The sequence below is a fragment of the Schistocerca serialis genome, chromosome 5 (assembly GCF_023864345.2).
Source record: "Schistocerca serialis cubense isolate TAMUIC-IGC-003099 chromosome 5, iqSchSeri2.2, whole genome shotgun sequence".
In the NCBI taxonomy this organism is placed as follows: Eukaryota; Metazoa; Arthropoda; class Insecta; order Orthoptera; family Acrididae; genus Schistocerca; species Schistocerca serialis.
Genome location: NC_064642.1, coordinates 739966842 through 739980007, shown reverse-complemented (window position 1 = coordinate 739980007; position 13166 = coordinate 739966842). Strand labels below are relative to the sequence as shown.

The window sequence follows — 13166 nt, the reverse complement described above, 5'->3', positions numbered from 1 at the left end:
TTACTTACACTGCCCTGCGACCTTCTATTTCGATATTTGCGTGTTCAGTAATGACTGCAGATTCAGGGATAGCTTCCTCATCCGAAAATTGTTGACTCTCATTGTCTGAAAGTGAAATGAAGTCACTTTCCTCCAGCAACCGAAGTGTTTTTTCATCGTTGATTACTGAAAATAACTTCATAAATTAATTGTTGATGTTTAAGCACTCGAGATCCTAAAAATTATATAACATCTTGCCACAACAATTGGATAATTATGAGAATTTCCTCACACAATATCATACCAACTAGAACTTTACAATGGATAAAAACTTTGAGGTTGAGACCTGAAGTGCGCATACGTGTACTCCGACTTTCGATGGCCACTGCATTCACAATAAGAGATAGTTTTGGAAAGAACGTATATCAGTCACATTTGCGAGTATTTTTATATATGTAAAGCAAAAAAGAAAATAAATTTGGCATACACAATAAGGTATTATTCTGAACTACCTTCAGAGCACACGCTGGTTGTAGCTATTTCGCCGACCCGTATCTTCAAACATCACAGTGCAAGCAGATTGTGGTGCAATCTAGTGGCATGGACAGAAACTACGACACTTCCACAAACGAGTACTGGAGGTCTTCAGTTCACAGATACTGTTCATAAACTACACGAAATAAAACTGCGAAGTCCACATATGTGGACCCACGGACTGAGGACGGCACAGTGCGTGGCGGAGCGTACGCTGCGACTCTACTAGTGACTTCCTCTCCTGTCCCACTCGCAAATAGAGCGATGAAAAAACGACTGTCTATATGCCTCCAGGCAAGAAATCCCAGACAGTTCCACACAGTCCGTAGCAAATATACAGCATCATCTCAACAGGATCGGGTGTAAAATGTATGTGAAACTAAATTTTAGCGCAGAAGCTTAAAACGCATTCAAAAGAGACTTGCAAGGCACAAGGATCTAACCAGGTCTACTATACAAAAAAAAAGATCCGACAGATGAGGCAATTTTAGCGTCATGGTGAGCAGTTAATACTGTTACGCGAATTTCCCCTCACAGGTTCCAGTCATAAAAGTTTATCAATGAATGATGCTTGAATGAAATTTGTTACCGCTCTTCAGTTTTCTGTAGAAGTAAAAATCATTTCATATAGAAAAATTCCTCTTGCAGATGCCACTCGTAGACGTTTTACACACACTGCCTGACAGCTAAAGTGAAGCACCTGGAAGAGCAGGAGGAAACGAAACGAAACTTCAAGGCTGGGAGGGCACGTGATTTCAACGATAAAAAAATCGAGTTAAATTTACAAAGAACTTGACAGCATGAGCACACTAATTAGTATGACGTGCACCCCCTACGGCCTGATGCCCTTGGAAAGCCTTTGTATCCTCTCTTGAGGCAAGGTGGTCCACAAATGCTGTTTCTGGTCCTTGGTATCGAGGATACTGGCACTGTGACTCATTTGACGTTCGAGCCGCCCCTTGCGGGCCACAGGAGTAAGTCAACGTCAAGCAGATAGTTCATAATGACACGGGCCATGAGCGGACGAGCACTGTCCTATTGAAAAATGCCACCACGGCACAGTCGGAGAAGAGATAACACGTGAGGACGCTCACTACCGCCCGTGACACCGCCGTGTCTCTCAAAAATATTAGAAAAAAGGGATCTTTCCCTGATCTTCACCACAGTCGGCGACAATGGATGTCCTGGGTGGGAACAGAACGACGAATCATAGCTGAACGCAGTGCAGTGATGGTGCGAATGGAGCGGTCTACTGCCTGTCTCTGGAGCACCAGCGTTGTGTAGTACCCGTTGCCAGCGATGTGGAAGGCGTATACTGTTTGCAGAGCCTGTTCTGTTGATGGTGCGAATGGAGCGGTCTACTGCCTGTCTCTGGAGCACCAGCGTTGTGTAGTACCCGTTGCCAGCGATGTGGAAGGCGTATACTGTTTGCAGAGGCTGTTCTGTTGATGGTGCGAATGGAGCGGTCTACTGCCTGTCTCTGGAGCACCAGCGTTGTGTAGAACCCGTTGCCAGCGATGTGGAAGGCGTATACTGTTTGCAGAGGCTGTTCTGTTGATGGTGCGAATGGAGCGGTCTACTGCCTGTCTCTGGAGCACCAGCGTTGTGTAGAACCCGTTGCCAGCGATGTGGAAGGCGTATACTGTTTGCAGAGCCTGTTCTGTTGATGATGCGAATGGAGCGGTCTACTGCCTGTCTCTGGAGCACCAGCGTTGTGTAGAACCCGTTGCCAGCGATGTGGAAGGCGTATACTGTTTGCAGAGGCTGTTCTGTTGATGGTGCGAATGGAGCGGTCTACTGCCTGTCTCTGGAGCACCAGCGTTGTGTAGAACCCGTTGCCAGCGATGTGGAAGGCGTATACTGTTTGCAGAGCCTGTTCTGTTGATGGTGCGAATGGAGCGGTCTACTGCCTGTCTCTGGAGCACCAGCGTTGTGTAGAACCCGTTGCCAGCGATGTGGAAGGCGTATACTGTTTGCAGAGCCTGTTGATGATGCGAATGGAGCGGTCTATTGCCTGTCTCTGGAACACTTCTGAAGCGAATGCCACGAAGTGGTTTCTTCACCTTCGGAATCAAATCAAATAATAAGGACTTAAGTCCGGGGAGTACGGTGGATGGTACAGTAGTTACCAGTCCCATCGGCCGAACAGAGCAGCCACAGCTTGCGCTGTATACGCCCGCACTTCGTCGTGCAAAATGATGGCTGGGTAGCACAGTAAGTGTCGCCGCTCCTTTCGCAAAGCTGGTAGCAGGTGATGCTCCAAAAACGAACAATAATACTGTGCACTGACGGTCTGCCGTGAAGGAACGTAATGCGTTAGGATAACACCATCATAGTCGTACACGAGTATAACCATAACTTTCACCATACTGCGGCTCTGAAGCACTTTCGACTTTCGCGGCTACCCTTAATGACGCCATTCGTTTGATTGGCGTTTCAGTTTTGGCTCCTAAGATGTGGCCCATGTCTCATCCATTGTTAGGATGCGGCGTAAGGAAGCCTCTCCATCGCGCTCCAAGTGCGTCTGAGCAGCATCGTAACGTATCCATTTCTGCATTTCCGTCAAGTCATGCGGAATCCATCGTGATGCAATTTTTCGCATGCCCAGGCATTCCTTCAGGATGCGAAGCGCAGTCGTATGCGCTAATCTGGTTTCGTGGGTGAGTTCACGAATCGAATGGCGTCGATCACTGTCCACTAACGCGGTAGCAGCATGCACGTCTTCTTCAGAGACGCTAGGACGACCTGCCCGACGCATGTCTGCCACAGTTTGCCGACCTTGCTGAAGGCTTTTACCCAAAGTGCCAGTGTTCTGTACGGCAATGCCAATTCCCCGCAGGACTAGGCCTCTTGAAGACCTTGATGACACTGTCGCGCTGTACGACCTCTGGCACATTCGATCTTGATCCTACTCCGTTGTTCCTGTTTCGAATACATAGCGACACCGTCATTGACTCGCAAGTCGCCGAAGTGGCGTCAGCTAAAAAGGACTTGCAATTTCGGCGGCCGCACACCCCGCTTGGGGTCTCCCGGCCAACAATGCCCTTACGATCATTTCATTTCAGTGACACCGTTACGTTAGACCGCTCGCTCACAAGTGACTGTGTTTCCCTCGATTGTGGGCACGCCGGTGACGTGGAACGGGCGAGTCCATTTTATCGGGGGTAAGGTAGGTATGTCAACAACGTGTTTTATCAGCGACAATAGTAGATTCAATGGCATTGTGTCTCCACAACAGTGTTGTCACTATTTAAGTTCCAACCTACGTATAATAATCAGTACAATATAATATTTATAACAATTAGTATAATAACCAGTTGCCTTAATTTATATTAATTTTAATAGTATTTTCTGTAGAGAATGCTGCACATCTTCAACGTATTAAAAAAAAAAAAACTGCATCGTACAACGAGAAGGAGCTGCGCAGTTTCCTCGGCGTCAAATATATAATTACTTTTCAGTTGCAGAATGTGTCACATAAACCCGAGCCTGTTACCTCACACATTTTCCAGCAGTCGCAGACTTCGAAAATGGCTCTGTCTTAGTATTAATCACAATCTGTAGTCAAAGTTCAACAACAGAGCAGAAGTTTTTAGACGGTAGCAAGTACCTCTTTCCTTTAGTCAGAATGTCTTAGTATTTCTTACACATGGGCACCTGTTTCACAGCGATGAAATGATTCGTTGTCTTAGCTTTGAGCTGCAGTTTCATGTCCCAATCCTCCACTCGGCTCCCCATTTTTTCTCCTCCTCCATGAACAGGTCACCAATGCCTACCTCCCAGAACCTACTGTAAAAGCGCAAATTGGTTGCTTCGAAATTGTCAAGAACAATATTTGTAGGAGGGCTGTTCTCCTCCCCTGCTAAACTATGAAAACATCACCCTTGGGCCCCACCCCTGCAGATTCCCTTTTTATGGACCTCTTTACCCTCAATTCCACCTAGTGGTGAGAAAATTCACTCTCTTTGTGTGCGTATTATCCACGCTACGCGTAATGTGTTGGAGGTCTCAGGAGTCGTTAAGCCGCTATAATAAGTCGGCTCGAGAATCCGCAAGCTCTCTAGCCCGGCTTATCTGCCAGTTCCTGGAGACGTCCTTACACCAGGAGAAACCTACGGGGAATACTCACGCCACCTTGTTTACACTTCTCGCCTAGCTTCTCTTGAATATTCCAGCGGCACCATTTCGTTTGCTTTCCGCGTAGTTTAACTGCTGTAACACAAATTCAGTGGTGGAACTGCACTTACTGCGTTCGGCGATTATGTGACGAGCTACCTAACAGTCTATGCTGCTTTACTGTATGCAGTATTGTTTGTTCAGTAAGGTTGGCACCAAGAGGAAATCAAGTCAGTGAGGCGACTTCTATCGGTCCCTCTGTGAGCGGCAATCTCAGCGAAAAGCACCGAGTTGAACTGAGCTTAGAACACGAAACCTAACGTACTAAACACGGGAGTTACTTTAAAATCTATCATAAAAGCGAATAGACTACATATAATTGTAGTAGAAGAAAAAAGTTCTCTTCGACCACAACAGCAATACTGAGAAGCAAGCTACTGCTCTCTGCACTCACGTATAGCCTTTTCCTGACTTTTTCACCTTCTGTCTTTATTGAAACGTGAAGCTTCTTACACACAGACAAAGTCGTCCAAGCAACAAATTTGTGTACAACAATGTTAGCCGCAAATGCGTTGCTAGGCAGCAGAAAACTGTGCAGTTTTCAGGTGAAAGCTACAAGCATTAAATATGCCCCACCCTCGAATCCCGTTACAGCCATAATCCTTATCTCCGTCAAACAAAATCCACGTAAGATGTTTACTTTATGCAGATGACATAATGCAGAATTACAGCAGATGAAGGGTTTTCTTTTACATTTCAGTTTATCGACAAATAGTCACAGTTCCATGTCTAACCACGATTTCTGTATGAGAAAAAACTTGTAAGTATAACATAAACCGTAACTTTCTCTACAACTGGCTCGTAAGCTCTTTTCGGACCTGAGGAGAACACCAGCCTACCATATACACGACAATGAGAGAAATGTCTAGTATTTACAGACGACAAACATAACACGTGGGTATCCTGCAGTATTAATTTATTAAGTGAAGCGGTTTCCGGCTTACAAGATTATCTTCAGACAGTAACTAGCAATCGTCATCAAAAAGGATACAGTAACGAAGAACAACTATGCAGAAAACGTCACGCATAGAGTGTTTCGAGCAAAATAAGATTATATGTAATCTTCGATAGTGAAACTGTAATGTACATTAAATCTGTAATTAAACACTACTGGCGGCGCAGTTTGTTTACTTGCGCTAGAGGGCAGTTAGGCACCTTCTCGCGCACGCGTTGTGGGCCTTCTGCGGCCTATATAATAGGAGCCGCCGCTTGCATTGAGGACTCGCACACGCTAAGTGGACATTCGCGCGCCGGAGATCACCGCCATCGGTGTTTCGTGTGTGCCGTCGTGTTTAGTGTTCAGTGTTCACCGTCACACTCCATCGTTCACCTGTGCCATCGTCATCTTCAGTGTTTGTGCGTCGTATCAACAGTTTGCAGTGTGGATTATCGTCGAGTGTGACCGGCTCCGTGTTTGTCTTTATGTGTGTAATGTTTTATTGCCCACCGTTCTGTAACTTATGTGTCTTCTCAGTGTTTCTTCTCTTTGTGTATCCTCTGGCTGCAGAGCGGCGTAGAATGCTGCTGACAGCCTGCCTGTTGTACAGGTTTAAAATAACAATAAAGAAAAAAAAATTGCATTGAGAAGTCAGTTCCGGCGAGATCGTATACCAGCACTATCACCTGAAGATGGCGGCCAGATGTTGTTGTTGTTGTGGTTTTCAGTCCTGAGACTGGTTTGGTGCAGCTGTCCATGCTACTCTACCCTGTGTAAGCTTCTTCATCTCCCAGTATCTACTGCAACCTACATCCTTCTGAATCTGCTTAGTGTATTCATCTCTTGGTCTCCCGCTACGATATTTACCCTCCACGCTGCCCTCCAGTACTAAATTGGTGATCCCCTGATGCCTCAGAACATGTCCTACCAACCGATCCCTTCTTCAAGTCAAGTTGTGCCACAAACTCCTCTTCTTCCCAATTCTAATCAATACCTCATTAGTTATGTGATCTACTCATCTAATCTTCAGCATTCTTCTGTAGCACCACATTTCGAAAGCTTCTATTCTCTTCTTGTTCAAACTATTTATCGTCCATGTTTCACTTCCAAACATGGCTACACTCCATACATACAAATATGGCGGCCAGATGGGCCGCTGAAATATTGTGTCAAGATGGCGTTATGATTCGGCTGCACACCGCAGAAGAATATTATCAATTATTACGCCGGGAAAGCCTTCGTAATCACATGTAATTAAACAGTTGATAAATGCAAAGGAACATGCCAGCATATTTCAGCTATGTCAGAACTACAGTATCAAAGACGGTATTTAATCTATTTCTACATCACATTTTCTAGGTATAATATATTTTGCAATCTTTTTGCTGTACCGCGTCCTCTCTGGTGACGGTAGTCTCTTATTCTCTAGCAGTGAATGGCATTGTACGCCGATAACCAGTTGACTACACAAATGCCTGAGAACATCCGCATTTTGTGTCTTACAAACAGTAAGTCCCCATTCCTTGGTTGGCCGACAGGCGTTGTTTAGAGACACGCACACCGCCAAAATGGCGCCCAGTTGAAAGACTAGCACCCGGCTACTGAGCTTCACGAAATTACTATCATTATCTATAAACATGAAGGCTCTTAGAAGGCAGCGACGGAAGAATGAACAAGGTACTTCTGAAATCGAGCATTCTTTTCTTGAGAAGGTGAACTTCTGAGAATAAAGGCAACAATGACTGTCTTTCTTTTCTCCAGTGCCGTTGGTACAAGCCGATCTGTAAAGGAAAACGTGAGGTCTTGTCCTCGGTAATTTTGTTGGAATATTCGTCACTGGATTTCCAGAACAACCGAAACACCTTAAAATCAAGAACTTCTCTATCACTAGATTGCGCTATATAACTGCGCAATTAAATTCCACATTTTTTCTGTCCATTTAGGTATTTACAGCAATAGTCCGCTCCAAATTCAGTCCACGCCAGATAGATCATTTCTAATCTGACGTATCCATTTTTTCCTTGGTCGTCTTCTAGGACTCTTGCCTTTCGGCTCCCTTTCAAATCACACTCCGTCCGAGCTTTGTTGGTCCACTCACTTGAGATAACCAAACCATTTCAGCCTGGATTCAGCACAGGCAACATCAAGCGTTTGTCTCACAACATACCTATATCGTCGTTAGTTATTTTCCTCATTTCGTTTTCTAAATCATAGTTCATAAGTACTTCAGAGCCACCATTTGTATTTCGCTGATATTTCAGTTGGTTTGAATGCAGGTTTCTTGACTGCGTGTAATGGTTCATATATCAAGAATCCTGTAGAGCATCAGTTTTGGTTTTATCCAACAGACAACTTCCCAGAAGCTAACAAAACTTCTGCAAGTGGCTGATTAAGTGTTTTTATTACACTGCAAGATAACGAAATTGATTTGGTGGATCTAACATTGTTTGTCATGCCAGAGTGATGTTTATACGGATATTCTGTCAACAAAGAGGCAAAAAATAAAGTTTCGCCTGGCTTATCGTGAGACCAAATGGCTCGAGAATAACATTATGGTCTTTCACCTTATGCAGTATATCAGCCTCATTTTCATCCCGTCTCAGAATGCCGTCCGCTTGGATTCATCTCGATTTTTCATCCACTACAGAGATGAATGAAGCAGCAAAAACTGTGACACCTTACTGAGTGTCCAACTTTGTCTCAAATTACTCTATGTAGTCAGTACTAATTAATCACAACTCTGGTAGTGACCGTGCAACGTTTGGGCTTTACGAAGGCACATTGTATAGATCGGTTCTCGAGGCATTTCCAGGTTCTATAGTTTTATAAAAATCATTGAGAGGTAGTTGAGGATACATGACGATCGGTTTATTTTTAAGGAATGTAACTTCACCACAGAGAGAGTTCTGACGTTCCGTTTTGTAATGGAACCAAGATACGATCACCAGGATTTGTCGACCCGGAAAAAAATGCTCGGCAGTTTAAAATGGTGGAAGATGTTCGAAATCCTCAGGAAAATAGGTGCAAGCTGCGGCAAAACAGGTAATATACGGTATGTGGGAGAGCCACGGGTTTTCCTAAATACGCCAGAAATATCGGTGGCCAGTCTCTAAAATCCGCCAGTGAGTGGCCACCTACCAGTTTAAAGTAATTTGGAGATGACATCGAAAATCTAAAGCAGGATGGCCGTTGGATTTTAATCATAAGTAGCAAGAGTCCAGTGTTTTAAAAAAATCCAGCAGGTTCCCACGAGTGAAGAGGCCAGTGAATGTGACGGGGAACATCTCCGCCGAGTGACTGTTACAGAACTGGGCCAGAGGAGGCGTCTGTGACTTTTACCAAGGTACGGGCTGCTGATCGCATCAGATATTTTCGTACGGCGCTCCTTTCACAGTCGCTTCGGTGCTCCTAGCTAGTCCACCGTGTTCTGTCCCACTCAGTCGGTCGAGAGGCCTCTTCTACTGCCGCTGGTGGCCTCCTCCCCCTCCTCCTCTCCCCCTTACCCAGCGCGAGAGAAGCGAATTCAGTCCGATGCGCTTTACAACTTGGCTCTGGAAAGCATTCCCGAATTCTCAGCCCGGCACTATTCAGTAATCGCCTTTTGTGACAGCGAAACTTCAGCGGCGCGCGCGGCCGACAATGGCTCGCGGACAGCGCGACCAGCTGACGCGGGGCGGCGCGCGCAGAGATGGTTCGCAGAACTCTGATGGCCACTCGGGCGCGGATAAACCCTCTGGCGCGGCCGGCCCGCCCCCCGCGCATGCGCAGCGAGCGCCAGTGGGACGTGCGCAGAGCGAAGCCGGGCGCGCGAGCTCAGTGCGTCAGCTGACTGCGTCCCGTCAGCGCGTCTTGGCCGCGATATGCTGGTGAGTCACGCCAACACCGCGCGTGCCGCATTTCTTCACTGTTGCGAGTGGCTGGTGACTGCCGATCAGTTTGATATACTTGAAACTACAGTGCTGCGACATATTAAGAAAAAAAAGTGTGCTTCGTTGTATCACGTAGACGAAGAATAGATAAAAAAATGTGACGATCACAACCCCGCGGAGATAACCGTCGATTGCTTTCGTTATAGACTGCTTCTGCCCAGTGTTGCTTGGTGTCTTGTGCGAGTTTCTGTAGTGCGTAACTGTTACTGTCTTTACCACCGTTTTATGAGAGCCGTTTAACAGAAATTTATACAACCTGCTTTGTCTATTGCTTTTTCATCATGCTTGGTTACTATCTTCATTGGTGTCTGTCGCTATACCGCAAGCTGCTGGACGGTGTGTAGAGGAGGCTCTAATATCCCATCACTGAAAGCATTTTTTATTCGAAATAAATGAGTTACGCGTTTTTAAATATTTCAATTAGACAACGTAATGGTCTGTATTTCGGTTCCTTGCCTACTTTATCGCTCCCTGCGAGCCCCCTCCGTTTGCGTGGGATACTACAACTTCTTTTATTAACACACGTTAGTACCATCATCAGTAGGTGGTTCAGTGAAAACAGAGAAGAACAGTTAACCGGTGAATATGTGAATTTGCTTGGCTGCAATAATAGTAACAATGTCACGGCTATCGATTCCGCAAGTCGGTGGGTCTTAACAATGTCTTTATGTAAAAGGATCATAAATATAGAGAGGATACTCTGGATTAGCCCAGACAAAAGATCGATTCATATTTTTAGTACAAATTGTGTAAAAATATTTAAAATCTACTGTCTGGGCAGTTGTACTAAAAGGGTGAATAGCCCTCTTTTGGCTTTGCTTCTCACCATTCAGCAGTCAGTCGCACCAGTGTATTATCAGTCCTAACTCATAATATACAGGGTGCACCAAACTTTGTGCTGTCGGCCGCTATAGCAAGATTCGTTGCAAAACAGCGGTACAAAAACGTCTCTTACAAAGATTCGCCTTTGCATCTTTCCGGTAGGAAAATAGGCTTGAGAGAGAGGTAATTTGCTAACACTAATCACATGTCCTTCATTAAATAAATACAGCCACCCTTCCGAGTTACAGTAGTGAGTAGTTTTGCAACAGAATAGTCGAGTTAACGACTTCTATTCCGGACCTAGGTATATTTCTTTTTATTCTTTAGTTTTGGTCTGCCAAATAACTCTGTAGTACCGGTATACATAGTTTAGTAAACGACATGTATCTTACAAATACATTTTTTAAATGTTGAGCATAACAGTTATTGGGCAGAAATGTCAGAAATATTCATCAAGAGTAATAATCAGTTGAAAATTACGTATTGTACATGCCATAGCACAAAAATAATATCAAAACATACCATTGTGGAGGTGTTAAACTCATTAAATTTGGTAAGAACGACCAGTTGAAATATTTCCAGTAAACTGTCAGCGATAGAATGTTTTCTACAAAAAATAGTGTTCAGAGAGATGCTTCAAATCGACACCTCCGACATACGAAAACATATCGCAACTATTAATGTGATTCTCCGAACTCTTCGGTTTAAAGCAGAATAAGTTAGGTCTAATGAAAACGAACGTACTCTCGTTCTGTTTTAGTACTAAATAGCAGCACGTCTTTTGAATAAGACCTGCTTTAATTGCTGTATTACGAATAAGAAGACATATATCGTGCGGTCTAAAATTAGAAAAAAAAGCTACACATAGAGCCAGAATCGAACTCACCAACTCCTATATTCTAGCGCGAAACTCTAATCCACTGCACTACACTTTGTTCATCATAAGAATAAACCTGATGTAAACAAACACAAACGCTATGATTGGTCAGAAGCCGTAGCACAAGTACTCTGGTGTTGTTACGCTCTTGGAAGTAGGTCCAACTCGTGTAATACTATCTTATTACTAAGTTACGTTAAATGAAACTTTAAGATAATCAGATGTATTAACAGCCATCAACCTTTTTTTCTTAATCACGCTTTAGTTATGTAGTTTTTATTTCAAAAATCGTGAACAGTCGGTCACTTTACTGTTGTGCTCAGATTGTCGCGCTTTTAATACGCAGTATGGAAGTGGCTGAGGCTGCTCCTTGTTCCGTAGTGAAACAAGCGTGTGAGACGCAGTTAAAAAGTGCCGAGAAATAGGCTATACTTAATGGTTTTCATAAATTTCCAAAACAAAAATCGGCGTTGAAGCTTTCCGAGAAACTGTATTTGATGCAGTTGAGATACATATTGTATGTATGTACCGGTAGCGTAGAAGGTTAATAATTTGCTGCAGTTTATTAATCACTGCTTCAGGTCTCGCCTTGGTCATCCTTTTTTTCGTTAAATGTGAAATACCTACATCTCGTAATTGTAAAATTCAATAACATTCTTTATGAATATTGCAAATCCTGTTTCTAATTGCATATTGTACGCAAAATTCCTGTTTTCATTTCAATTATAAATTCTTAATTACTGATATTTTATGAAAGATTGTTACCAAAAATTGCTCAGATTAAAAAATAATAATTTAGTTTTTTGCTACAAAAATGAGAAGTAAATACTCTTTATTTGAACTATGTCCATTTTTTATACCAAAGATGTAATCTCTCACGAACCAGCGCATTAATTGTCCTTTAAACATTGAAAACAATAATTTTCACAGCATCGAGCACACAATACAAATGCTGCATTTTTACATTTGCCATCGTACCATTACAGTATGAACGCAACAGAACTGATCTGTAGCCAAGTTAACGGATTTTCTGCGAGGAACAAGGAGACTGTTCAGCTGCCAGGCGTACTGGAATTAACGCACGCAGCTTTTTCACATGTAACTGCCGAACGCTGGCAGGATATAGAATGGCACGTCATAAAAGAAGTGGAGAAAATGTGGCGCCTATGCGGCTTCTTCGATTCTGTTGTTGATCGACTCGTTATCAACGTAGCGGATGAGAGTTACAGAACCGAAATGAATTTCTCGGGTTCGGATAAGGAAGGAGGTAAGATATTGCCAGTGCGCCGGTTAAGCTGTTGCCCCGCATTATCGTGCCGCCTGTATGCGTGTAATACAACATAAAACGTATCCTTATGATCGTAATTGTCTATATTGGACACAGTTCGGCTTCCGCTCCACGTGAAACGAAATCCAGTGAGATTCAAGCAAACGCGGTGGAATAAAAAAAAATGGTTCAAATGGCTCTGAGCACTATGGGACTCAACTGCTGTGGTCATAAGTCCCCTAGAACTAGAACTACTTAAACCTAACTAACCTAAGGACATCACACACATCCATGCCCGAGGCAGGCAGGATTCGAACCTGTGACCGTAGCGGTCGTGCGGTTCCAGACTGTAGCGCCTTTAACCGCTCGGCCACTGCGGCCGGCGGTGGAATAAATGGTGCAATGTTTACACCATGTTTATTCTTATGATGAACGCAGTATAAATGAACAGCATAGGTATACAGTGTTGAATGACTGCGGCGTCTCCAAGCTGTCTTTCTTTCACGTCCATTTTCTGCTGAAAATATGCACGGTACGAAATTTTGTAAGCGACATTTTGTACTGTATCTGCGCTGGGCTGTTGGTTTGCGCGAATTTTGGTATGCCTGCATATTTCATTTGGACAAGGATGTGAGCAAGATCGGA

General features: G+C 44.0%; 2 protein-coding genes across 2 annotated transcripts in view; both read left to right on the top strand.

The window, feature by feature from the left end:
- Positions 1–13166, top strand: part of LOC126480940 (heterogeneous nuclear ribonucleoprotein C-like) — an 822623-nt gene that overhangs the window by 387821 nt on the left and 421636 nt on the right. The window lies entirely within an intron of this gene.
- LOC126482201 (collagen alpha-1(I) chain-like) overlaps positions 1–13166 on the top strand; it is a 284045-nt gene that overhangs the window by 219673 nt on the left and 51206 nt on the right. The window contains exon 2 of the mRNA XM_050106180.1: positions 9237–9442. Coding sequence (XP_049962137.1) covers positions 9237–9442 — 206 coding nt within the window. The remainder of the gene's footprint in view (positions 1–9236; positions 9443–13166) is intronic.